The sequence below is a fragment of the Podarcis tiliguerta genome (assembly GCF_965153285.1).
Source record: "Podarcis tiliguerta genome assembly, chromosome: 17".
NCBI classification, from domain to species: domain Eukaryota; kingdom Metazoa; phylum Chordata; class Lepidosauria; order Squamata; family Lacertidae; genus Podarcis; species Podarcis tiliguerta.
The window spans coordinates 10203812-10229656 of NC_139550.1; the positions used below are offsets into that span (position 1 = coordinate 10203812).

The 25845-nt window shown below is 44.2% G+C and overlaps 1 protein-coding gene across 8 annotated transcripts in view; it reads left to right on the plus strand.

Annotated features, from left to right (window-relative positions):
* Positions 1-25845, plus strand: part of TRABD2A (TraB domain containing 2A) — a 115706-nt gene that overhangs the window by 60609 nt on the left and 29252 nt on the right. For 6 of the 8 annotated variants that reach the window (XM_083420147.1, XM_083420148.1, XM_083420143.1 and 3 more), the window contains exon 2: positions 3250-3810. In XM_083420147.1, coding sequence (XP_083276273.1) covers positions 3250-3810 — 561 coding nt within the window. Of the gene's footprint in view, positions 1-1694; positions 1845-1956; positions 2207-3249; positions 3811-25845 lie in introns of those variants that run through there. The other 2 variants (XM_083420146.1, XM_083420145.1) reach the window with 2 other exon arrangements.

Below are 25845 nucleotides of genomic sequence, written 5' to 3' on the forward strand. Positions count from 1 at the left end.
AGAGCGGTGGACTCATAATCTGGTGAACCGGGTTCGCTTCCCCGCTCCTCCACATGCAGCTGCTGGGTGACCTTGGGCCAGTCACACTTCTCTGAAGTCTCTCAGCCCCACTCACCTCACAGAATGTTTGTTGTGGGGGAGGAAGGGAAAGGAGATTGTTAGCCGCTTTGAGACTCCTTCAGGTAGTGATAAAGCAGGATATCAAATCCAAACTCTTCTCTTCTTCTTCTGATCAGCAAGCCCAAGAGGCTTAGCAGCACCTGCTGTAACTCCTTGTTGCACATGCTTTATGGCAGTTCTGGTTGCTTGCTCTGTATTGCACCGTTGGAGTCACTGCAAAACCTTCCTTTATCTTTTTTATTATTTGTGATTTTAATTGTTTTCTGGGTGTTTTATGTGTTAGGTTTCAAACACCTTGCTCAGAGGCTTCTTGGGCTCCAGGGAGAGTCCTTGAAGGCACCATTGCACCCATGGATTACTTGTTGACAACTCCAGATTTAGATGGAGAGGAAAATCCTTATCAAAACTGCAGGTGACACAAAACCCGAAGGGTTCGCTAGCGCCTCAGAAAATAGGTATAACATTCAAAACGACATTGGTAGAATATGAAACTGGGTTGAAACTAACAAGATGAAATTCAGCAGAATTTCAGTCCTCGGGGGGGGGGCAGGTATGGGTTAAGCTACGAGACAGGAATTGGCTGAAGGTCACCCAGTGAGCTTCATGGCGGAGTAGGGATTTGAACCCTGGTCTCCCACTCCCTAGGGACGTGGGTGGCGCTATGGGTTAAACCATAGAGCCTAGGGCTTGCCGATCACAAGGTCGGCGGTTTGAATCCCCGCGCCGGGGTGAGCTCCCGTTGCTCAGTCCCTGCTCCTGCCAACCTAGCAGTTCGAAAGCACGTCAAAGTGCAAGTAGATCAATAGGTACCGCTCTGGCGGGAAGGTAAACGGCATTTCCGTGCGCTGCTCTGGTTCACCAGAAGCGGCTTAGTCATGCTGGCCACATGACCCGGAAGCTGTATGCCGGCTCCCTTAGCCAATAAAGCAAGATGAGCACCACAACCCCAGAGTCGGCCACGACTGAACCTAATGGTCAGAGGTCCCTTTACCTTTACTCCCACTCCCTCAGAGTCTGGCAGCCGTCCATAGTCCATAGATGCCAATGGCTGACACTCTCTGGAGCCTGTGGGAGACCTGGCTTCTATTGGCCTCATGTTGTCCTATCTACATCCTAGTGCTCATTGGCATGGTAAACTTGAGCCTGGGCTTTACCACTTCAATCTGTAGGGGTGTGTGTGTGGGGGGGTGTCAAATAAAGGAATGCCCTCCATTGAAGAAAGCAAGTTGGTCCCTACATATGGAAGAGTAACATGTTGGGGAGAATGCTAGGCTAGAACCATTCTTTCTGACATGTCAGCTTTTTATTCACTTTCTGCATGGAAGAGCACATAAGAACCCCCCACCTGTGCTCCAAAGTGGTACACACCAGGCTTAGGCTTCCCCCTGCATTGAGAAAGTAGCCCCTTGTCTAAGAGGGCAATTGTCCCTAGTTATTGCTAGATATCATGATGGAAACAGCTGCCTCTTGGTTTATAAATCATCGGTGGTGAGTAAACCCCGCTTACTGTGGTCTTGCAGATGTTTCTCAGGTCCCATTTTATGCCGCAGGTTGTAAGAAGGTGGTAATATTCTTGACTTTATAAAGTACAGTGGTACCTCTGGTTAAGAACTTAATTTGTTCCGGAGGTCCGTTCTTAACCTGAAACTGTTCTTAACCTGAGGTACCACTTTAGCTAATGGGGCCTCCTGATGCCGCTGCACGATTTCTGTTCTCATCCTGAGGTAAAGTGCTTAACCCGAGGTACTACTACTGGGTTAGTAGAATCTGTAACCTGAAGTGTTTGTAACCCGAAGCATTTGTAACCTGAGGTACCACTGTATAGAAAAGTATTTGAGGGATACCCACCTAAGCACTCTGCTTGGGTTTCATTTTTTTTTTTTTTTTTTGCTCCCATTCAAACCCCTGTTTTGTTATGCAGGGTTTAGAAAAAACCTATTATGAGGGAAGAGCAGTTCTGGTGGTGTAAGCTGACTGACCTCCCCTCCCCTCACCCCAACCACAAAATTTAGTTTTAAATTTGCAGCGCAGAGAGTCTTGACAGTCATCACCAATGCCCTGCATAGGACATTCATCCCAAACACAGGTCTTTGTCTCATCATGGGGCTTTCAATACATTAGATTTGAAAACAGAGAAGGGAGTTAATGAAATTCTGAGCGGTCCAGGGGGCAATACCTTTTCTTTCTGCGATGTCTTTTAGATAGACTTGGATCCTTATGTGTGCTCTTTGTCACATAAAGATCAGGCTTGTTTAAAACAAAGGAGTGTTGACCTTCCAACCCTCTCCAAGCCTGTGGCGGCTTTCAGGACTCTTTGTTTGCTTTTAAGTGGGTAGGTGACACTTCTCGCCTTTCTGGGTTTTCAGTTATCTTCATTCATCTTATCACCACATAAAATAGTTGTTTTGTTTTTCTTTTGTTTTAAAAAAATCCTTTGCCTTTATCTTTAGGTTAGGTTAGTCTCTTAGTATTAGATTTTTGAACTAATAAAAGCAAATATGGGATGTTTGAAGCATCACAATTTTTTCATATTGGGAAATGTTGGGGACTTTGATGTTTTACAAAATCACTTGCACGTTTACTGAAGTGAAACCAAAGTTCTTGCTCTTTGAAATACATTTTTTAAAAACCTTGGGGGTAGGTATTTATGTGCTTTTACAAAAAACAACAACCCGCAAACCTTTCTGTTATCAAAAGGATATATGTTTAGAGAAATGCATCGTTTTCGTGTAAAATATGTGTGTACGTTGCTTATTGCTGTGAACTTTAAATGTCCATTTTTACTTCAGCTTGCATTAGACCAGTTAGCCAATCCTTCTGCTTGCCCCAAAGATTACTTTCTCTGTTTCTGCAATCTCTTGTGTAGCTGGTCATTGAGGGAATAGTTGCTGGATTCTAATATTTAGGTAATATGCTTTTTTCTGCCACTCATTTTTTTTTTTGGGGGGGGGGGAGACTAGTTTTGATGCCATTTAACATTAGCAATCACAAAGCCTAGCTCTACTGTCTCAGTGACTTTAGAGCCCAGCCAAACAACTTGTCCACCAATTGACTATGACTGACGCTGATCTCCCATGTTATCTCTCCATATAGTGCCCTGTTTTCATTGTTGTGTTTCCTTCTCTTCAGCAAAGTGAGCTGAACTCCTTCCTGTGGACTATAAAAAGAGACCCACCGTCCTACTTTTTTGGTACCATTCACGTCCCGTATACCCGGGTCTGGGATTTTATCCCTGACAACTCCAAGAGGGCCTTCCAGCAGAGCCATATTGTCTACTTTGAATTGGACCTCACCGATCCCTACACAATATCTGCTCTTACCAGTTGCCAGCTCCTGCCACAGGGCGAAAACCTTCAGGATGTGCTCCCCAGGGACATTTACCGCCGGCTCAAGCGCCACTTGGAATACGTCAAGCTCATGATGCCTTCCTGGATGACTCCAGACCAACGGGGCAAAGGCCTGTATGCTGACTATCTCTTCAATGCCATCGCAGGGAACTGGGAGAGGAAAAGGCCAGTATGGGTCATGCTGATGGTGAATTCTCTGACTGAGGTGGACATTAAGTCACGTGGTGTACCTGTCTTGGATCTCTACCTCGCCCAAGAAGCTGAACGCCTTCGAAAGCAGACCGGGGCAGTGGAAAAAGTAGAGGAGCAATGCCACCCATTGAACGGCCTCAGTTTCTCCCAGGTAAGGGAAACTGAAGTTTTCTTTGCCTACTGTCCTATACGTCCTACAATCTGTGCTTTGATCATTCTTAGTTGGCAATCCACATTCCCCTTTCCTTGGAGGTTGGGGGGCAGAGACCACAAAGCGGGCAAAATATTTGAATTGGCTTCTTACATTGGAACTCTGGAATGCTCCTTAGGGAGATTCCAGAACTTTGCTTCTTGTCAAAGAAGCAAATGTCCCGGCCTTAGGAGGTCCGTACCATAGGAGAACACTCTATTAAGACCCTCAGCATTTGAGATTTCTGGTTGCTGAAACATGTAGATAGATGCATCTCTCCTCCAGTTGCAGAAAGCTGGGTTTTGTGTTTGACTTTCTAATTAATCATTGGCAACTGCTGCTTTCAACTTAAATAGGGTATTTGGCAAAGTGCTTAGTAACACGGCATGGATTTACTTAGGAAGGGCACCTACTGATATCATGGAATAAGTTCAAGAATGCAACATGTTGGAGTGCACATTGACTAATAGCAAACATGTTAAACCAATTAAAAAATTATCCCCACCTGCCCTACACCCAGCTTCGTATAAGACATCAGGTGTGGGGCAGGTAAGGACATAGCTCCCTGCCAAAAGTGATGTTTGTATGATTGTGGGCAGTTGGGAAGACACAGCACGACCATGTTGCGCCCATTCCCTTGCTGGTTTGATTTCAAACTGTGTGGGCAAAGAACGTGGGTCACTTGACACAGGGTCGGATTAAGACCTTTAGAGGCCCTAAGCACTTAAAAGATTTTTGTGCCCCCATATATATCGAATTCAAAATGTAAACAGTGAAAAACCATAAAATAAAATTTTACTTTTCCAAATGAAACGAAACCTACAGTAAGATGGAAAAATGGATAGTTTTCTGTATACTTCTATTTTCCATTTGGAAAAAAAATTCTCCTACTTTCTCCAATTGCAAAGTCCGTGGTAAATCTGGCAATGGGAAAAGGGTAATTCTCCTTGGGTAATAATTACTCCCTTAAGAACAGAAGGAGAGTGTGCTGGATCCGACCAATGGCCTTATATCTAGTCCAGCGTCCTGTTCTCACAGTGACCAACCAGATGCCCATTATGGGAAGCAGGATTTGAGCGCAAGAGCCCTCTCCCCTCCTGTGGTTTCTGTATTCTGTATTCAGAAGCATCACCACTTCTGACTGTGGAGGCAGATCATTGCCATCCTGGCCTTTGATAGCCCTCTCCTCTTCCACGAATTTGTCTAATCCACTTTTAAAGCCATCCAAGTTGGTGGCCATTACTGTCCCCCGTGAAAAGCAAGTTCCATAGTTTTAACTATGTGCTGCGTGAAGGACTTTCTGTCATCTCTCTTTGAGCCTTGCAACATTCAGCTTCGCTGGGTGGTCCCCAAGTTCTCAGTGTCCCGAGAAAGGGAGAAAACCCTTTCTCTGCACACCGTGTGCCATTTAAAAACTGCATTCCAGGGGGTTGGACTACATGACCCTACGGGAGCCTTTCAACTCTACAAATCTGCCACTGAGAGGCTGGTGGAAAGGAAGTGCCTGGATTCCAGTGAGCCACAAACTCCTCTAGGAGCAGGGGGAAAGCCACCTGTCTATCCATGAATAAGGTCCATGAATAATCATAGTTTAGAGGTCCTGGGTCCTAAGGAAGTCAGATTATCCTCCACCAGGGTCAGGGCCTTCTCAGTGATGGCTCCGACCTGGTGGAATGCTCTGTCCCATGAGACCAGGGTCCTGCAGGATTTAACTTCCTTCCGCAGGGTCTGTAAGACAGAGCTATTCTGCCTGGCTTTCAATTTGAACTTAGCCTGATCTCCCCCCCCTTCCCTCCCCCTCTCCTTTTCATGAAGATTACCCGCTCTGGGATCCCACAGCTAATTCTCCCCTGGTCTCCTTGCTGGCCCAAATAGGACTAATTTAGCCAGCTAGTCCTGGTGATCATCCAACGTTTATTGGATGGATTTCCCCCCTAAATTGATTTTTGAATTCTGAATTTATTGTAATTCACGTTTTATGCTGTATTTTATGCTGTTTTTTTGTTGCATCAATTAAGTGTTTTAAATTTGTTGTTAGCCGCCCTGAGCCCAGTTTTCTGAACTGGGAAGGGCGGGGTATAAATAAAAAATTATTATTATTATTATCCCCCAACCATTGGTGCTCTCCTACAAATGAACGCATTTTGAAAACCTTTTCTCCCTCTTGGGTGCTTTAAGCTCATTCAACTGCCAATCCAGACCCTGGGGCAGTGGTAGCCCCTCCTCACTGTTCCACCCAGGACCCCCCCCCCCTTATCACCAGCTCCTGAGCGCCACCGAGTGGCACCTTATTGGCAACAGCAGCACCTCCCGGAGGAGCAGGCAGGGACAGCAAGCCTTCTAAAAGTTTGATTTAAAAATTATTTTAAAGGACAAGACCTGGATCCAATGTGATCATGTGTGTATGTGTTTTAAAAGAATGTTTATCAAATAGTCTTGTCGAAATTCAGTTTGAGTCAAAGCTTGCTGCTCCACTGTCCTTAGAGAACCTGCCAGGGTAATGAACTGTGCACACTGCAAACCATAGAGTCTGAGTTAGTGTGTATTTCTGCACCAAGTCAAATTGTTTATGCTGATGGATTGATAAGACTTAACTAAAAATAAATAAATCCACGAACTACTGTTTTTGAAGAAACAACTGCATAGCAATCCAACCTCACTTAACCAAGTGATGAGTCATGATACAATTGAACATGGCTCATTACAGTTTTCATGCAGCATATGGATGTGTTTTGTTCAGTAAACATAAATACGCCTTTTCAATACTAGGGTTGTGTGTTTGCATGTGTTTAAACAGTACAGCATTGAAAATATTATTTTGAATAAATGAAAAGCACATTGCATTTTATATTTATGTAAACATTTCCCTTCCTGGGATAAACTAGGTCGGCAAGACTGGAGATTTGAATTATTGAGCTGGGAAAGGGGGAGAGTTCAGAAGAAATAGGGGGGCATTCTTCCAGTGGCTGGTGTAGGGCACCAGCGCTTTTGTTTTACTGAAAACACACAAACACACACACAACCAACAACACACACACACACACACACATACACACTCAACAATTGACACAAGGCCTTTAAAATGGGGTTGAAGCCCTGCAATGCCATAATGTGTTGCACATTATGTTGCAAAACATAACATATTGTGTTGTGTTGCATAGAAATCGTTAAAAATGATCACCGAGTACTTGCAGTTATATATTAATATTTATGATGATGTTGACGATGAATTGCCTGACATTTTCAGAAGGTAAAATTAAAATTCTTTGGTTTTCCGGAACCAGTTTATGTGCTTCGTTGTCAAACGTAGACTTACCAATCACAAAAATAATAGCGGACTTATTCCTCACACCAAAAAACTTATTTTAAGACCCTTCCCTGGAGAAATTTGCACTCCCTGAAATTTCACTCCCTAAAGTGACACGCCCTAGTAGCACAAGACACCACTGAATAGTAAGTCTAACAGGACATATTTGCCTCTTGGTCACTGATCAGTTGACAGACAGTGTCACACCCTCCTGGACTCTTCCAGAGCAGTGGTTAGGCCAGTCCATAATTTTCATGACCTCTTGTGAAGATAATGTGAATTTTTTTAAAAAAATATTGCTTTATCTGGCTGCAGTTAAATTGCTGACTTTTGCCACGCCTCTTTAGAATAGATTCCACAAGTTGCTTGCGTATGGAAAATACTATTTCTCGCGAATTTGGTTTCAAACAGTGGCTTGTTATTTACTGCCTCCATGCAATTCATGATTTGGGTCATCTACTTTGTGTTTCACTGCAGCGATTCCCCACACTACCACCACATAATGCTTATACTTGCATTGCATTATTGCCTGTAAATACTTTGTTAAGAACTGTTTGCTTGAAATGAACAACAGTTATCTTGAGTCAAGTCTTCAAGTAATACAGGCAATGAATGGTTTTTTCGGTGGCACACAGTCCCAACAAAAACTAGTAAAGATTCTACAAGCCGCCTCCCCCCCAACCCCAAAAAAGTTGTAGAGTTGGAAGGGGACCACAAGGGCCATCAAGTCTACTGGGCAATTGAGTTGGGGGGGTGCACTTCTTATTTATGGCTGATTTTACATAATGAAAGGGATCTGTACTTCGTGAGCATTCTCCTGCTATATTTCATTCCCTTCTCTCCCAACAATTCTACAACTACCTGTCAGCTTTTCAGCTGGTGCTGACTGCCATGTCTTGTAGTACCATTGTTGAATGGGAAAACCTCTTTTAGATTTCCAGAAATGTCCTATTTACCTTTGAGCTTCCACAAAGAGGTTTATTATGAGGTCCTTACGCACTACCTTTTTATTGTGTTCTGTAAGTAGAGTAAGCTGGAGGTTGAATGCAAGGTTGTGAGACCACAAACTGTTAAAAAGACCCTCTTCAAAAAGTCTTAACTGTATTGCATTGCCACCTTAAATGGAACAATTCGCCCTATTACTGGGTAGCACCTGAGCGGGAGAGATTTATTCATATGATGCAACCTTGCTGAGACAATTTTTGAGATGTGGCCACATAGATTTCCATTCCACTACACTAAATTTCACACCTGTCAGATTCCCAAGCTATCTTCAATTCTACTTCATACTCAAATTTGCTTTTGATCAATAAATTATATATGGTTGAGGCTAATCTCTTCAAACCTTTAGAGCCCTCCACACAAAATTTCTCAAACACCACTTGCATGGTAATATTGTACACAATGTATATAATATACACTATATTTCAGTTTGCAATTGGTCTGTTTTTCGAAGACTGCAAAAAACAACAACAACAGGTATGTGGTGTACTTCAGTTGAACAACTGGGGAGAAAATGAAATCTATTTAGGTATTCATCAGCAGTTTGACCTAAGATATCTCTTGGGAAGCACACTTTTTGCTTTTAATGCTTAGTTGCAGTCTCTCAGTCTTTGCACTGGATTCATTAATACATTTGCTGTGTGTGAGAAGGTCAAATGTGAACAGCCAAGTATTTGGGGAGGGGAAGAGGGGCTCGTTTCTTATAGCTGTCAATGCATTTTGAAGCTGGAGAAAATGTGATCTGCTCCGCTTCAATCCAATCCAGTCAGTTAAAGTTGATCATGTAACAATGTTTAGGTTAGAGATGTATTGTGATCTCTACTCTGTCCTATAATGGTGTTAAGGAAGATTTATGTAACCAGCCTTGTAAATTTCTGGAAGTTGTGTTGCCCTGCTATAACAGGATTAGCTAGATTGCTGCATGTGCCCAGATCCTGGATTATCTCTTAGCTGAAGTTGAAATACTTCAAGCTTTAGCTGTTGCAAAGTGTCTCCTAAAGGAGTTAAAAATATGCATAAATGTGCTTTTTCAAGTGCCATTTTTGTGTGCTGCATAGTACATGGAGGTTGTTGGCATCCGTCTGTCTCGAGAGACAATGGAAGAGTGGGCCTTTGGGCAGTAAAGTCAAACCTGCTGTGGCTGTAGAGACCAATATGGGAGAGACATGTTTTATTGCAGGTGGGGCAGACGAAGGCTTCTACGGGAGCACCACGGTGTTTCTTCTCTCTGTGCTCCTTCCAGCGATCATTGCTAATCTGGTACATGGAGGGATGCATTTGTTTTTAGAGCTAACGTTGGTCACAGGTCTCCATCTAGCAAAGGAGAGTTGGAAACCAGATATCACCCAGCCCTACTTGTTGAATTGTAGGTATCTGGCATCCACAAACTCATAACAATACAAACACGACTTACATATTTCCATTAGATTATTTGGGGAACACAGTCAGTGCTTGCTCCATTGTCATAATAGCGCCATTTCTTCAAAGTGTCAAAACTGTTCCCTGTGTAGCAATCTTTTTTGTTTTCTGGCAGATCCTCTGTTTTAATCGCCGCAGCTATTCAATCCATTTGCACGACAAATTTAGAAACTGAAATTGCTGTGTTGCGTTCGGAGCTCTTAAGAGAGCTAAAGCATAAAAAGTCTAGACAAGAGCATCATAATTATTTGAATTGAAATAGGCTATTCTTTCAAAAAATTGGTGCTGGCTGGGCCTGACGCGTAGAGCTGCATGACATTCTAAGTGTTGTCTCAGTCCTTGCCAAATCAACCAGACCAGCGTTCAAAGTGCATTCTTGGTGGGCAGAGAACGTTTACTTGCAAAATGTAGTCCTGGATTTTCTACTTTTGTGCTGCTGAATGTGGATGAGGGGAGAAGTTTATTCTTGGTTTTGAATGGACTGTGAACCGGGGCAACTCAACGACAGACCCATGCCGCCTCTGAAAGCGGTTTCTAATGCTGCCACGATTTCAGAACCATTAGGATCCTTTAAAGGGCTGCTTTGAGCATGTCGGGGAGGCTGTCACATTGGATTAGGAAAGACATGCCATCTGCACAGTGGCCCATAGTTCCTGCTAGCTGGAGTGTAATGTTTTCATAACTTCCAGTAATTATGAGCTTGCTTAGGGCTCCTTGATAAAGGCACTCTTGTCTCCCTCAGTTTGCCATTGGTCATGGCGTGTGATCACAAACAACTGCTCGTCAAACTTGAGGTTCTTTTCCTGATCCCTTCTCTCTCTCCCCCACCCCGTCCCAACAAATAATGTTCACAGGGATTACTTATTGTGACATCTTCAGATCTTGTGATGGCTCAAAGGGCTTGGTGATACTCTGGAACTGGGATTTCAACTCAGTACATAACAGATGCGGAGAGATGGCTTGAACAATTTTTGGCCTAAAAGGCATGGAGGTAACTGACTGATCCTATATGCTAGAAAAGCCTCTCTATTTGCTCCAAATAATTGTTTCCAAATGGCTCATTGGCTAGTCGATTCAGAAGAAAAGGAGAGTTGATATGTGAATGTACTTAAATTCTGCACAGTAGAAGAGCACGGGAACTTGGTAGAAATTTCCCAAACTGATGTGGTGGTCTCTTACGTTTTCATACCTAGAAGTTTCACCATTAATTATATCAGGACTTTCCCACGTTACGTTCTCATTTGTTGAGAGAACCTCCAGAGGAGGTGTAGCTATGTTAATCCATTGCGTCAAGAACAATCCAGTGTCACCATAAATAGGAAAACATTTATTATAGCATAAGTTTTTGTGGGCTAGAGTCCATTTCATCAGATTGCAAATAATATTTGATGTCTCTGATGCAGCAGATTCTAACCTACAAAAGCTTGTGTTATAATAAACTTAGCTTTTCAGCCTTTGTAACAGCAGTTTCAAAGTTTACAAAGCTGTGTGGTTTTCAAAGCTGACGTTTTCACCACAGTTAACCACAGTTTAGGGTTCAGATGTAGTTCTAAATTATCTAAAATGAAAGTGGAACCATCCAGCCTTCTTGCTGCTTTGCTGGGAGAGGAAAGAAGGGAGAAAGCATGAAAGCACAAGGCTTACCGTGGCTCATTCTTGTAACCCTAAACTATGGCTTAGTGTTACGTGCAAACTGGATCCATGGGGCATCAGTGTATTTTTTTCATGATTTAGTCACACTCCTGCTGTTATTTCGGCACTTGGGATCTTCTAGCAGGGCCCTCGTGTTGCTGTTGAATTTCTTTTTGTATTGTTTGTACCATTCTCTCCTCTTCAGCGTCCAAATTACAGCCTTTGTGAGCTGGTTCAGACGCCAGGCTGAAACGGGCTTGTGGGCTGTGTCTACAGCTTTATATGTCCTTAGTCATAGGGAACACCTACCTAGGATCAATAAGGATACATTGGCTTTAAATTTCCTAAGTTTTAAACTTTCCGCATATCTGCAGCATAGTTCCGAGACACTAATGAACAAATGCATAGAACTTTATCTGGTTTTGTTTTTTAAAAAAAGTAATTTCTATTTGAAGTCCAGAGTACAAAAGTTCACCACAATATGAAGTTTACTTTATATTCTTTTCCATGATAGCTGAAAATTCTATTTTGTAAGCAGAAACTGGAGAAAATAAAAGAAGAAAAACTGATCAGTGGTATCAGGTAGTGGTAGGTTGTGAAGATTCAACCAAGGAGAATTACGCATCTTTTACACATTACACCCTTCTTCTGGTTTTGTTTTATTCTTTGCATGTGTGGTGAAAGTTTGCTTGTCCATAATTATCTGGCTTGACCCTCAGAAACTTTGCAAATAAAACTATTGTTGTGAGGGGTTTTTTGTTTGTTTGTTCTATATTGGTGCACTTTTCCTTGGCTAGTTATATTTTGGAAAACAGCTCTGAAAAAAAAAGTTTAGTGCAGGTTGTAATGGTCACCAACTCCCCATCCAAAATGTCACTCTGTGCTCTTTACGTTGCGAGTGCTGAAAGAGAGAATGTGTGCAAGCGATGTGGGTCTCCAATGCCATGGAAAAACTCCTTGACTAACTCCTTTCATGTCGTGAAATCATCGTGGGCTTGCATGTCTGACACCTCAATATCAGTTTCAAGCCACACCGGGATCTCTGCTTTCAAGCCATGTCGCTGAGTGAGCTGTTGGAGGGCTTCCAACCAAGGCCTGTGGCATCCAAATGGCAGATGAAACAAATGGCTGAATGTCAAACCCTTGCTGATTTGTTTGAGATAATTCAAACGAGAACAGGTCCTTTCCTGGCTTCATTTCACGTCGATCTAGATTGCAATGTGTGCTTTTCAAATAATGAATGTGTAAAGCAATTGCAAGGAAGGTGTCTAGAAATTCTGAATGGATCAAGCTCACTTCTGTGATGAATTGAATTTGGGACAGCTGGTTTTGCAAATCATTTCTTTAGATTTTCCTTCTGATTTGACACGTTTCCATTGTTTCAGTTGTCCATAAATAGCTATTATGGAAAGCGTAATTAGACTGAATTTGTATGTACTGTTTTATTCATAGGCAGCCTTTATGACTCAGGAATTGGTAGCTTGAGTTAAAAGTTAGGTAGGTGCACACTATATTGTCTTCTGAACAGAGAGCAGCAAGGAAGACAACAACAGTGGACAGATAATCTTGGGGCCATTTCCCCACTCCCAGGATCTATAGAGCTGTCATGTTAGGCCTAGTGCTATCAAGAAAAGTAAGCAGCCATAGATAGCTGGAGCAACTAGGAACAACCACTTGGAAAGGTCCATACCAAGAGCAGATTAGGCTGTAGCATCTGGACAATCATGGGCTAATTTTTCATATTTCTTTTTGGCCCACTAAGGGAAAGGAGCCCAGGTGCTGGACAAAACTCCCAACTGCTGTCTCCCAGCTAGTAAAGCCGAGTGACTTCTCTGGACAGCTTGGGGTGATGACACAAGTGGGAGAAACCAGCCTGCAGACTTGATCATTAAGAGGGGTGCACAACTTTTTCAGAGCCACTCGTCTTGTCACCCACCAAGAGATTCAGCTGCCCTCCACCATTCTTCTCCACTCTAAAAAAGGTCCTTTGGGGTCCTTGGAGTGAGGTGTATGCTAAGCAGGGTGGCCATGAAAGCGCCTGTGGTGCTGCGGTGGTTTGCAGCTGATGGTATCTAAAATCCCTGGGAGCAGAGGGGTTTCAAATCAGCGTAATGTCAGCACAGGCACTTTCATGGTCACCTTGTCCAGAATGCCTTCCCCTGAGGTCCCCCTTGGATCTTCCTAGAGATTGGCAGGGGAAAGCAGATATCGAGAGCCGTACGACTGGCCAGGTGGGATGGAGTGGGGATGGTCCGTCAAGGAGCATCAATTTCCTCACACCTGCTGCCTAAGACAGTTGCCTTGGTTTGCCTAATGCACTGATGGCCACATTTGGCCCTCCAGCTATTTTGGGACTACAGTTCCCACCATCCCTGGCCACTGGTCCTGTTAGCTAGGGATGGTGGGAGTTGTAGTATAAAAACAGCTGGAGGGCCAAGTTCCTCATGGAACGGCCAGCTGTGGACAAAAAGCACTACTGTCTTCTCTGGATTGAGTCTTGTTTATTGATCCTCATCTTGTCCATTACTACATCCAGTGCTATTTTTTCTAGAAAAAGAGGTGCTAGGACTTGCCATGAACGCCTCCCTTGTTCTCTTACAATGGCAATGGTGCCAACCTGAGAGGTGCCAGAACTGAGTTCCGGTGAGTTCTGGCTGAAAGTAAGCCCTGCCTACAGCCAGATGCTGATTTAGAACACCCACAACCCTACTTATACAGTGGTACCTTGGGTTACAGATGCTTCAGGTTACAGACACTTCAGGTTACAGACTCCACTAACACAGAAATAGTACCTCAGGTTAAGAACTTTGCTTCAGGAACAGAAATCGCGCGGCAGCAGCGGGAGGCCCCATTAGCTAAAGTGATGCCTCAGGTTAAGAACAGTTTCAGGTTAAGAATGGACCTCCAGAACGAATTAAGTTCTTAACCCGAGGTACCACTGTATTTGATTGTGGGGGACACTTGGGTGTCGTGATAATCTGTGTATTGGTGATACTCAACCTATCCAGATGACTTCTGGCAGTGTATCTAAATGGGAAACATCTATTTTGGTTGTAGTCCTGGGATTCCTGGTGTTTTTCATGTGTGGATTTTGGTTTTAAGCAGCTTCCTCCCATTGCATGAAAGCTGCCTGAAACACTATGTGGATAGCACTGTATGGACTGTATTCATTTATATTTTGTGATACTGTATTTTTAGGGTTTGAAGATCCATCAGCTAGATTTGGTTTAATCTAGAAGGGTGAGATCTAAACCCAGGGTCTTTAGGTTCTGGTGTGTTACCTGCATGAGGGAATGGGGGGGGGGGGAATAAAAGATAAACTTTATAATTCATTTTCCATTTCATTCAGTACGTTAAACAAAGGATCTGAAACCCCTTGCTTTCCATCTTGTTCTAGTCTTGATTGAACACTAAGGGGAGAGATACCTGACTGGGGGCCTAGAGTACCACCAATAATATTTAAAGCAAAACACTCCATTCTGCTGAGACACAAAATAGACACCAAATTTGCCTGCAAACACCACCTACCAAAAAAGTAAAAAGTGCAGGATTCACCCAGAGTTTAAAAGACCAGGATTTCCATGCCTACAGTGACACCTGCAGTATATTATGGAAGCACTGCCAATCTGTAATTATGATTTCGATTGTTTTTCCTTACAGCTGTACGCCGAGGGAGACTCTCTGTCTGTAAAACATGTGTTAGTTATGCTGGGACGAACTAGTGGAGAATCTGTTCTGTACATAATGGCGATAGTGATATTTATGAAGTGCTTTTCCAGAGTGCTTCACGTAGAAATCCTGACAGCAACTGTAAGGTTCAGCGTTATAATTCCTATATGAGGGAACTGCAGTGAAGGATTGCAATACGAAATGCTCCTGTTCACTTGTAGAGTCAGCCATGCCCTTTTTTCCCTAGGAAACTCAATTCTAGTCCTCTTTTCTGCACAGTTTTTATTTTTCCTGCTCCAATAGTAAGGCACCATTCCTTGACCACTGAACATATTCACTTTGGGTCTTCCCCCTTCTTAGTTTTTGTTTTACCAGATACTCTTGGGAATACCAGGGTTCTGCCATGCTTACTGGTCCCTCCCTTTTGTCTACCATTTTGAATCCCTAACCATGGGCACTTCCATCAGAAATAGGAATTGATATTGCAGGTTGAAAGAATAGTGGCGTAACTACACCTGTGGGAATGTTGAGGGTGGCAGGAGAGGATCTATTGTTTATTAATATCCTTCCTAACTTGCGCTAGCAAGTTTCTTCACTTAGCAGAGTGCATTCCCCTCCTTACGCAGCAGAAAGCTGGTTGCAAACTCGTGTGAGTTTCTTAAGACAATAAGCAATTCAATCTGGCTTGTCCAGACTGAGATATGTTCTAATATTCCTGGTAAGACCCCTTTTGAATCCCTCCTAAAAGAATAAAGACACCACAGTCTTATTCATAAGTCACAAAAAGTAGTTTTACTTATGATCAGGCAGAGCACAGTGTGATCCCTGAAGGCAGGCTTAAGGCTTAAAGTTACAAACATGTGCAAACAGGTTTACTCCATATGGGAGATTACCTGGGGGACTGCTGTGGCAGCCAGCAGTACGGTCCAGGTGATGCAGGAAGCAGACGGGACGATCAGGAAGGTCGAAAAGAAAAGAGGTGGCTGCATGACTTGGCCATTTACCAGGTCTGGAAAGGTCATGCCCACCAACTAGTCACATGCAAGGAAGGATGCTCCAGGCCAGGAGGAACTGGAAGTTTTGACTGGCTGGACCAAAAATTCCCTTGCATGTCCACTCTAGCAAAACAAGGAATGTTGTACTTGACTGCTCCCAGTGGATTACCTCCCACATGGTCATGGTGAAAGCTGAACCGGGATGTTCCCAGCTCACATTCATGCCCTGTCCAAGCAGGTGACTTGGTGTAAAAGGATGTCAGAGAATTCTGACAAAAACAAGAGCAGAAATTGCCAATGTCTGCTTATTCCTCCCGAGAATAAAATTGTTCTTGTCTGCTGCTGTTGCTTTCAATCCGTAAATGAGATGTAATTGAAACCTGAAGGTGGAACCATTGTTTTGTTTGCGCTTTGGTGTTCAAATGTCTAACCTGTGCAGCATGAACCTTAAAGCAGTGTCTTTTCCACACTTCTTCCCCTGTGCTTTTGCCACTCAACCCTTCTGTGCTCTGGAAGATCTCAGGCAGGATCTAAGATGCACTCTTAGGACAGGTGGTGGAGCTAACTCCTCAGCGTTGCTTCCCTGTGCAAAACTGAATGGATCAGTTGCGGAGAAGTGGTGGAAGTTAGCTAAGAGATGTGATATGACCCCCTCTCCTCAACCGTTCTGGCTACTTCAGAATGCAGAATCAATGAAGGCTGAGGAAAATTGTGTTGCTTTGTTTAATAGCCATTGCTAATCTCATCCATTGGTGGTGAAGTTAACAACAAAAGGGCTGAACTAAAACATACAAACTCGTTTGAACATTTTAGTGTCCTGTGTGTTAGATATTTACACGGAGTATCTGTCTACCTTCGTAAATGAACTTCTGCTGACATTATATTTCATGTTTTTTGTGGGGAAGGATAATGTTTTGGTGTGCCCTTCCGAGGCTATCCGAATGGAGAAAAGTTTCATCAAAGCTGGTATTCTGTGAAGCTCTGTCTGGGCAGCAGAAACTGAGAGGATCCTCATTTCGTTGCAATTGTTTGTTACTTTTAGGGTGGTTGCGTATGAACCGCCACAAAGGAGGAAACCTGTCACCAAAATACAGGGCAGATTTGCATTTGTTCATTTACATTCCTCTTTATCTGTGCTCCTTCGGTGGGAAGTGTGGGATATAAATTTAATAAATGTCAAGATGGATATTTAGAAAAAAAATAATTTAAATAAAAATGCAATACATTAATAGAGCTTGGATAGCTCAGTTGGCTAGAGTGTGGTGCTGATAATGCCAAGGTTGCAGGTTCGATCCCCATAAGGGACATCTGCATAGCCTGCATTGCAGGGGGTTGGACTAGATGATCCTTTGGTGTCCCTTCCAACTCTACAATTCTTTGATTCTGTGATTCATTACAGTGGGGAGAGGGTGACCTGTGTGCTTACTCAGTCTGCTGCCCTGGGGCTGCTAGCTGTTGATGGGCAGCTTCAAGGCCTCGGCAATCTTCTTATGGTTCTGTCTCTCTAATCTGAACTTGGACCAGAGCCCTAAAAACAGATGACTGTCCTTAGTAAATTCGGGTACTTGGCCTCTCGGATTATTATTTTTCATTCAGTTTAGGTATAAATTGATTATTTTAGCTTACCGTAAGCTTTCAAGGGCCAATGGTTCTGATGCTGGCTGATATTTTTACTCTGGAAAAGATATTAGGGAAGGGGAATCTGTGGCCTTTCAGTTGTTGCTGGGCCACAACTCCCATCACCCCTAACCATTGGTCATGCTGGTTCTACTGTGCGAACACCCTCCCCAAGGTTGATGTGTTATCTTTGCTGATCCAAAGAATCATAAATGGAAAAGTTGCATGGGTAGCTGCTATAGATACCACCTTTTCACCTGTTTGTGTGCTCAAATGATAATTCCTCTTTCAAAAAGAAAATCACCCCATGAGTTCCAGTAATGGTGCTAAATATTGGAACTTCAATGTCAACAAGCCTGACATTTCATTCCTTTTAAAAAAATCATTTAATTGAATGCTAAAGATTTTATCTGAAGTTCTCAGGCAAATAGATACTTGTGAAAGGCTATTTGGCAATTAGGAATAGTTCCTTGAACACTTAGCAGACCTGTTTTGAAATAATAACACAAATGCAATTGGTTTTCCTTGCTTATTTCTCCTGCACAAAAGAAGTTATCCTTGAAAATGGGTATTTGATTTTGATTGTTAGCAATTTGGGTGAGAGTCTCTTTTGTAATGTGCTGTTCAAAGTGGGCTTCGCGCTAATGTCCTTGAGCTACATATTTACTTCATTTTAAAATGGGGGTGCGATTAAGTCAAGTTCCCTTTCCTTGCAATCGCTAATGCTGGATTTATTTGTAGTAATTGTAAGCAGAGTCTCTCCAGACTGAGAGTGCGTTAAAGTGCCTGCAGGTGTCATGGCCAAAGGTATTCTGACAGCTCCTTCACAATGCCTGCCATTTACCAGGCGGGGTAATGCTGCCTTGGACTCTACTCCTGTCATTCAAAATTGTCTCAAGCACACACACACAAAAACCCCACCTCCCAGTTTATGATCATAAAGACTGAAGATTTGACATTTCTATTCCATGGGCAGGGACGTACGAAGAGGGGTGCAGATGTGGGCCACCCCGGCAGTGGCGTAGCGTGGGGGTGCAGGGGGGGGGCCGGCCACACCGGGCGCAACATCGGGGGGGGGGCGCTCACACTCGCAGCTCTCTGCCCCTACTAAAATCCACGGGTTAGGGGGCGCAAATTACTTGCCTTGCCGCGGGTGCTGACAACCCACGCTACGCCACTGCACCCCGGCTGTCATCCCTGAGGTGTTGACAAAATGGCACACCACGGGGGGTGGCACTGGGAGTGACATGGTGGCTCGGCCCCCACGCTGCCCATGCACTCCATGCGACTTTAAAACAGCATAGAATACAACATAAAATCAAAAAAAAAATTTGGGAAAAACCCAACCCAGTCAGTAGACATTGAATGATCACCAGGGCTAACTGGCCAAGTTGGTCCTACTATGGCCAGCAAGGAGACCAGGGAAGAATTAAATGTGGGGTCCCAGAAAGGGTTTCTTCATAGAAGAGGAAAGGGGAAAGGGAATAGAGGATCAGGCTAATTCAGATTGAAGGCCAGGTGGAATAGCTCTGTCTTACAGGCCCTGCGGAAGGAGATCAAGTCCTGCAGGGCCCTAATCTCGTGGGACAGAGCATTCCACCAGGTCGGAGCCGTCACTGAAAAAGCCCTGGCCCTGGTGGAGGATTCGTTAGGACCCAGGACATTTAAGCTATTATTATTGATTCTGCACTAACTGCAGTTTCTGGTCAAGCTCGAGGAAAGCCCCACATAGAATACATTGTAGTAATCTAATCTTGGAAGTCACCGGTGCCTGAACTACTGGGGTCAGGCCCTCCTGATTCAGATATTATAGCGAAATAGAGTTGTGTGACATCAGCATACTGATGTGTATACAGTTGGTTTCCAAAACTCCTGTCACACTTCAGAAAACCCAAAGTGGGGCTGTGCAGGTGGCTCCCACCGTTTGTTTGTTTTTGTTTTTGAGACAAGATAAGCAGGATGCAATCTTTGGTGCATTTGAGAAAGGGCAAAGCATGGCTCTCACACCAGACCAGGGACGTCTTTACCACTGGGCGTAGTGGCGCGGCGAGCCAGGGCGCCAAGCAGTGGAGGGCACCAGGCAGAAAGTCTGGGGAGGGGAGAGCAGGGAGGTAAGCAAGGCAGAGCGGGGGCTTGGTGCCTGCGCGCCTCCAGTGCCCGTCAGAGGTGGGAAAGCTCCGGATGCTTTCCCGTAGTCTGGAGCTCTCTCTGCTGCCTCCGTGACACACCACCTCCTCGGCTGCGTGGTGTGTGCTTGCATCCCAAGCTCTGCACATAATAAACGTGACTCTACGACTGCTCCCCCCATCCACTCTACCTTGAAAGATCTCCACGCTCAAGACTACATGCTGTCAACAACTTTGGGGTCCTGGGAAACGGGGGGGGGGGGGGCTGGCGGAAACGGGGGGCACCAGAGGAATATTTGCACCACGGCGTCGGATATGCTTAAGACAGCCCTGCACCAGATATTGCTGTTACTGAGGCAGGTTTAACATCCTTCCAGTGGTGTAGCGGTGGTTGTTGGTACCCGGGGTGCATGTGTGGGGGCAGCCTGGCCGGCTGATACAGCCATTGGAGGGCAGAGAGGAGCTCTGGACCCATCTATGATTCCCCTGAGTTGTACCCCATGACTTTTCCTTGTATAAATGAAATGGCTGCGATTGCCTCCTGTAGAGAATGTGTTGAACTTTGGGGACAGTGTTGGCAGTGGAGGGAAAAAAACAATTTGCCCGCTCACCCTCTATATGCAAGGTGGGCTAACCTCTGCTTGGACATCTCCATTTTAGGGCTAAAGGGTATGGGTAAAATGAAATAAATACATAAATAGCAGGATAACAGCTCACCTATTACTTCTGTGCTTTAATGTGCATTGGGAATTGAATCATGCATTTTTTAAAAATTTGGGTGCATAAAAATAAATATATCTCTGGAAAGCAATTTCTTAGTTCAAACTGAATGCAAGATAATCTTTCTCTTCTGCCAGTTTGGCTTAATGAGTAAACATAGAACAAGAGGGCTTAAAATGTGATGGCTTGCTGCTTATTTTCTACATGATGCTGTTATGTGTAGCTGTATTCCAGGGATTGGCTTGCAAGATTTGGGGTGAACTTGTGTACAGTGGTACCTCGGGTTACAGATGCTTCAGGTTACATACACTTCAGGTTACAGACTCTGCTAACCCAGAAGTAGTACCTCGGGTTAAGAACTTTGCTTCAGGATGAGAATAGAAATCATGCTCCGGCGGTGCGGTGCCAGCGGGAGGCCCCATTAGCTATAGTGGTACCTCAGGTTAAGAACAGTTTCAGGTTAAGAACGGACCTCCAGAACGAATTAAGTTCTTAACCTGAGGTACCACTGTATATGTTCAACCTCCACAGAATTCTCAGAGAGAGCATCTCTACATGTTTATGTAACAGTCTTATTTGGTTTGGCATACCTGAGTGTCTTGGGCAGCAAATATGAAGAGAGTGATGGACAATATGCATCCTTAAGCAACTGTATATGTGCCCTTGGAGAGCTGGTCCAGTCAGGGCCCCCAAACCATGTATGTACAGTGAGAACATGTGTATCCCATAGAGTTGGAAGAGACCCTGAGGATCATCTAGTTCAACCCCCTGCAATGCAGCTGTCCCGTATGCGGATCAAACCTGAAACCTTGACGTTATCAGCACCATACTCCAACCAGCTGAGGAGCTACCACAATTGTTCACTCACATCTATGTAGTTACTGTGGGAAGCCCCGTTTTATCCACAGCAATCCTATATGCCATATAAAGTGAGACGCTGCCCTTTGTTCTGTTTTAGAGAGCCAAGCGCACAAAACCTTACAGGCGGGAGATAAAAATCTGATAAATATATTTGTGAATTGAAGACTGGAAATTCTGGTGTAGCATCCATATATACCCATGGCGCATGAAGTTATATTTTTTTTTAAAAAAAGGGATCTGCTCTCAAATCTTGCTTGGCGCTTTCCCCTGCATTTGTGCCCTGGGTGGGTCTTTGCAGGGTCTGAGGAAAGTTCAGGTTATAGGCTTTGAGCAGGGCTTCAAAAGCAGCTGAGAGGCAGTGCACAGCATCTAAGCAGAGAGTCCCGCTTTTCTTCTCAGTGCTTGGCACGAACCATTACCATGACAAAAGAGGATTATTGACTTTCATAGCCACCCAGCCTTTGATTCGAGGATCGCTTTGATTCAGGGCTAGCGGCCTTCGCTTGCAACATTCGGCGCCCGGGTCTCCTGCATCAGGTGAAGAAAGGCGAGTGCAGGAACGGATCCATTGTGCCAGAGTAGCCACAGCGTGAGTGGCTCGAGTGAGTACGGCAGGTCGAAAGGATCCCTAGAGACTATTAAAAACAGCCGAGAGGAGAGGAAGACCTTCTCTCCCTGAACTATAATTCAGGGAGCTGAATTGCTTTCCAAAGGGAGGGTGGGGAAGAAACAAACAGGCACAACACACTCTGAGCGAGAAGATGAGGCAAAGGGATCGGATGGAACAGATGTGGGAGCTTTTGTTGAAAGGCCTCAGAGGCTAGCGGGGTGGCGATAGGCTAATTTGAGGCGCATAATGCCGGGGCCCTTTCATATGCAGAGCAGTGCTTTGATCCGGCCTGGATGAAAGTGATGAAAAGTGGAGAGGATGGCTGGGGGTCTTTTGTCTTTGACAAAAAAGGCATCTGCCGGGCTCTAACCCTCTCATACCCCACCCCCTTGGCCTAGCAGGCTGCTCCAACAATGCTGGCAAAAGGGACAAGTGTCTCCCCACCCCTGCCCTGACAGCTGAAGAAATCTCAGCCAGGAGAATGAAGCCTGGAGCACTATGTTGACTACAAAGCTTAATCAATTTTTTCCACACTACCAAAAATTGGGGACAGCGAGGAGGGAGAGATTGTGGTGGAAATAGGGAGTTGTGTGTGTGTGTGTGTGTTTGTGGGGGAAGGTTTCAAATAAAGTTGTTACTTTTGTTCTCCCAGTGCATCCTTTCAGAAGATGCTTTGATGTTGGTGTGAATGCATTTTAGCAGGGATGGTGCATCCTTGTTCGGGTTGTGGGTGGGGTGGGGGGGGTGAGAAATATTTCTGAAAAGGCAACAAACTTGGCTTGGCTTCCTGCAAGCCAGTCCCAGGAAGGTTTTGGAATAACAAATGCATCACAGTGTAAGGGAGCAAAGGGGGGGGGGGAGGAATCTGTATTCTGTGCAGTTTATTCGGGGGATAACAATAACAACAGTTGTGTGGGGTTTTGTTGTTGTTGTAAAAGTGTAGTATATATTCTGGTTTGTCAGTTCACACTTTCCAGCTGACTACTTCTTCCTTGCCTAACTTCCCTCCATTTTTCTGTTAGCGAGTAGCAGAACTACCTATATGCAGAACATCTATTGGGAATAGATTTCCCAATATCGAAAATCTGCTTTACTGTTGCAAAATTGCTTATGCAGGACATATGTCGATGGCCACTTTTCATCTGGGGCTATAATTAGTACACTGGATTCTTTGTAGGAGGCCCAACCATGAAATGGCATGCATGGCATAGAAGGTTGGTAAATTCTGTTGTATTTCCCGCCGTCCCAGGACATTATAACCAGTTTCACCCCAAGTACTTCTCCGAAAGACTTGAGACTTTCTGCTCCCCCAAAATAGAGTATTATACAGCTGCAAGAATGATTCTGTTAAAGGACCCAAGTTGTCACCTTGCTTTAAAGGGTGGGTCCGCTGAATCAAATACCGACATTATAATGAAAAATGTGGATGGGGCAGGGAGACCAGGTTCTGTATCTTATAGTATGAAATCGGTCTTTTGAACTATTTTCTAATTTGGCAGTGTAGGGGAGATAAGTATGAGGGTGTTCCATGAGGAATTTGGAGTAGAAATGATATTATATGGCTTATTGGGAACTTTTTAAAAATGTATGATGGGGAAGTTGAGTGGCACGGTGCATTTTTCATCCACAGATTTTCTGGGCTGCTTTTCAGGTAAAACTTACTCCATTTGCACTACATCTTTTTTTGGGGAAATTGTTGTGTTAGGTCAAAGGGAACATCTAGTATGTGCTGTTACCCATGAGTTGTGTGACATGTTTGCAATTTTTGTTAAGTAGGCATTTTTGTGGCCAGTGTTTGCCATGCCCAGGCTCAGTGCGGACCTGCCGTGAGAGAAAGTTAATATAGGGAGGGAGTGTAATGCAATGTAATGTCAAGTGAGGGACATTGGGGAAGTGTGGCTGTGGCTTTGTGTGGGACACAAGGGCATTTTGTGGTAGGGGAAGGAGGTGTGTGTGTGAGAGAGGCAAGTACAAACCAGGCCTAAGCCACGAAATGTTTACAATTCAGGTAGGCAAAGTGGTTTAGAAGATAGGTGTGGAAGGAGGCCAGGAGATGAGGAAAACTATTTGGAGAGGCATGGCGTGGACAAAATAATATCTGAGGTGCACAGCTGTATACGTAAACAAGGAGTTAAAAATATAAATTATTTATTTTTACATTTTATGGATTTAAATACATGTCAGCACTCCTGATTCATATTGGGACCAAGGTGCTAGGGCAGGAAGCTTAACTCATCCTTGTGTGCCATTTCTCTAAATAAATGCACCTCGGAGCTGCCAGTTGCCCATTGGGCAAAATGTAAGCAGTGTATATGGTACCTATATGGTGGCGCTGTGGTCTCAACCACTGAGCCTCTTGGGCTTGCCAATCGGAAGGTTGGTGGTTCGAATCCCTGTGATGGAGTGAGCTCCTGTTGCCCTGTCCCAGCTTCTGCCAACCTAGCAGTTCGAAAGCATGCCAGCGCAAGTAGATAAATAGGTACCGTGGTGGCGGGAAAGTAAATGGTGTTTCCATGCACTCTGGCACTTGTCACAGTGTCCTGTTGCACCAGAAGCGGTTTAGTCATGCTGGCCACATGACCTGGAAACCTGTCTGTGGACAAACGTCGGCTCCCTCCACTGGAAAGCGAGATGAGTGCCACAACACCATAGTCACCTTTGACTGGACTTAACTGTCCAGGGGTCCTTTACCCTTACCTTTTTACCTATACACAGAGGAAGCATTTTAACTGGGAAAACCTCTGAGAGGAGGGGAGTTGTTATCATTTCTCCAATGCCATGCACTTGCTCCAGTTATACACACATATGTCCATTGCACTTTTTAAACTTTATTTTATTGTATTGTATAAAAAAAACCTGCTGGAATTCTGATCTCAGATGTAGCAACACCACGTCTGGTTTGATCCTGGAGCTGAAGTTGGTGTGGTATGTCAGTCCAGTATATGTTCTTAAGTTCTACACGCTAACTTATTTCATGCTGCATGTTTAGTCAAAATTAAAACCCGCTAAGTTTATTCAAACATTTTTGGGACAGCAGACTTGTGGACTTGCTCCACTCTGCTGGTAATTTCTAAAGAGTTAGTTAAATTCATTTTAAACAGAGCCAGCTTCTTGCAAAGGTCAATTTTACATGGTTCACAAACTACTGCGGAGCAGGATCATTTTCTTTTAGAATCCTGTTCTTTCTGTGAAGAGCTCAGGGTGGTGTATCCTGTGAAAGTAGGTCAGAGTGAAAGAATGTTTATATTTTTGGGGGGAGTGCAGCTGTGGAAGGGAATATTATACAGATGTGGAACGTGTTTTGTGTGTGCATGTGGGGAGATGTGTGCTGTTTGTTGATTGGGGTGGTTGCCACACCCACTTTGGCCACACCCACTTTTGCCTTAGCCACGCCTTGCATGTCATATGGCCAATTTAGGATCAGCTGGGAGGGATTCCATCTTTTGGATTCCTCATCCCTAACCCCATCCCTTATCTGTCTCTATCTATCTATCTATCTATCTATCTATCTATCTATCATCTATCTATCTATCTATCATCTATCTACTATAATTAAGTTGTTTAGAGGTAGCATAGTGTAGAGGCCTTGTTTGACTGACCTATGAACCAGGATAATAATAATAATAATAATAATAATAATAATAATAATAATAATAATAATTTATTATTTATACCCCGCCCATCTGGCTAGGCTTCCCCAGCCACTCTAGGCGGCTTCCAACAAAATATTAAAATACCGTAATACATCAAACATTAAAAGCTTCCCTAAACAGGGTTGCCTTCAGATGTCTTCTAAAAGTCTGGTAGTTGTTGTTCTCTTTGACATCTGGTGAGAGGGCGTTCCACAGGGCGGGTGCCACTACCGAGAAGGCCCTCTGCCTGGTTCCCTGTAACTTGGCTTCTTGCAGTGAGGGAACCGCCAGAAGGCCCTCGGTGCTGGACCTCAGTGTCCGGGTAGAACGATGGGGGTAGAGACGCTTCTTCAGGATAGTCCCAGTTCATATTTTTGCCTCACTTGGTAGCCTTAGGCAAGATGTT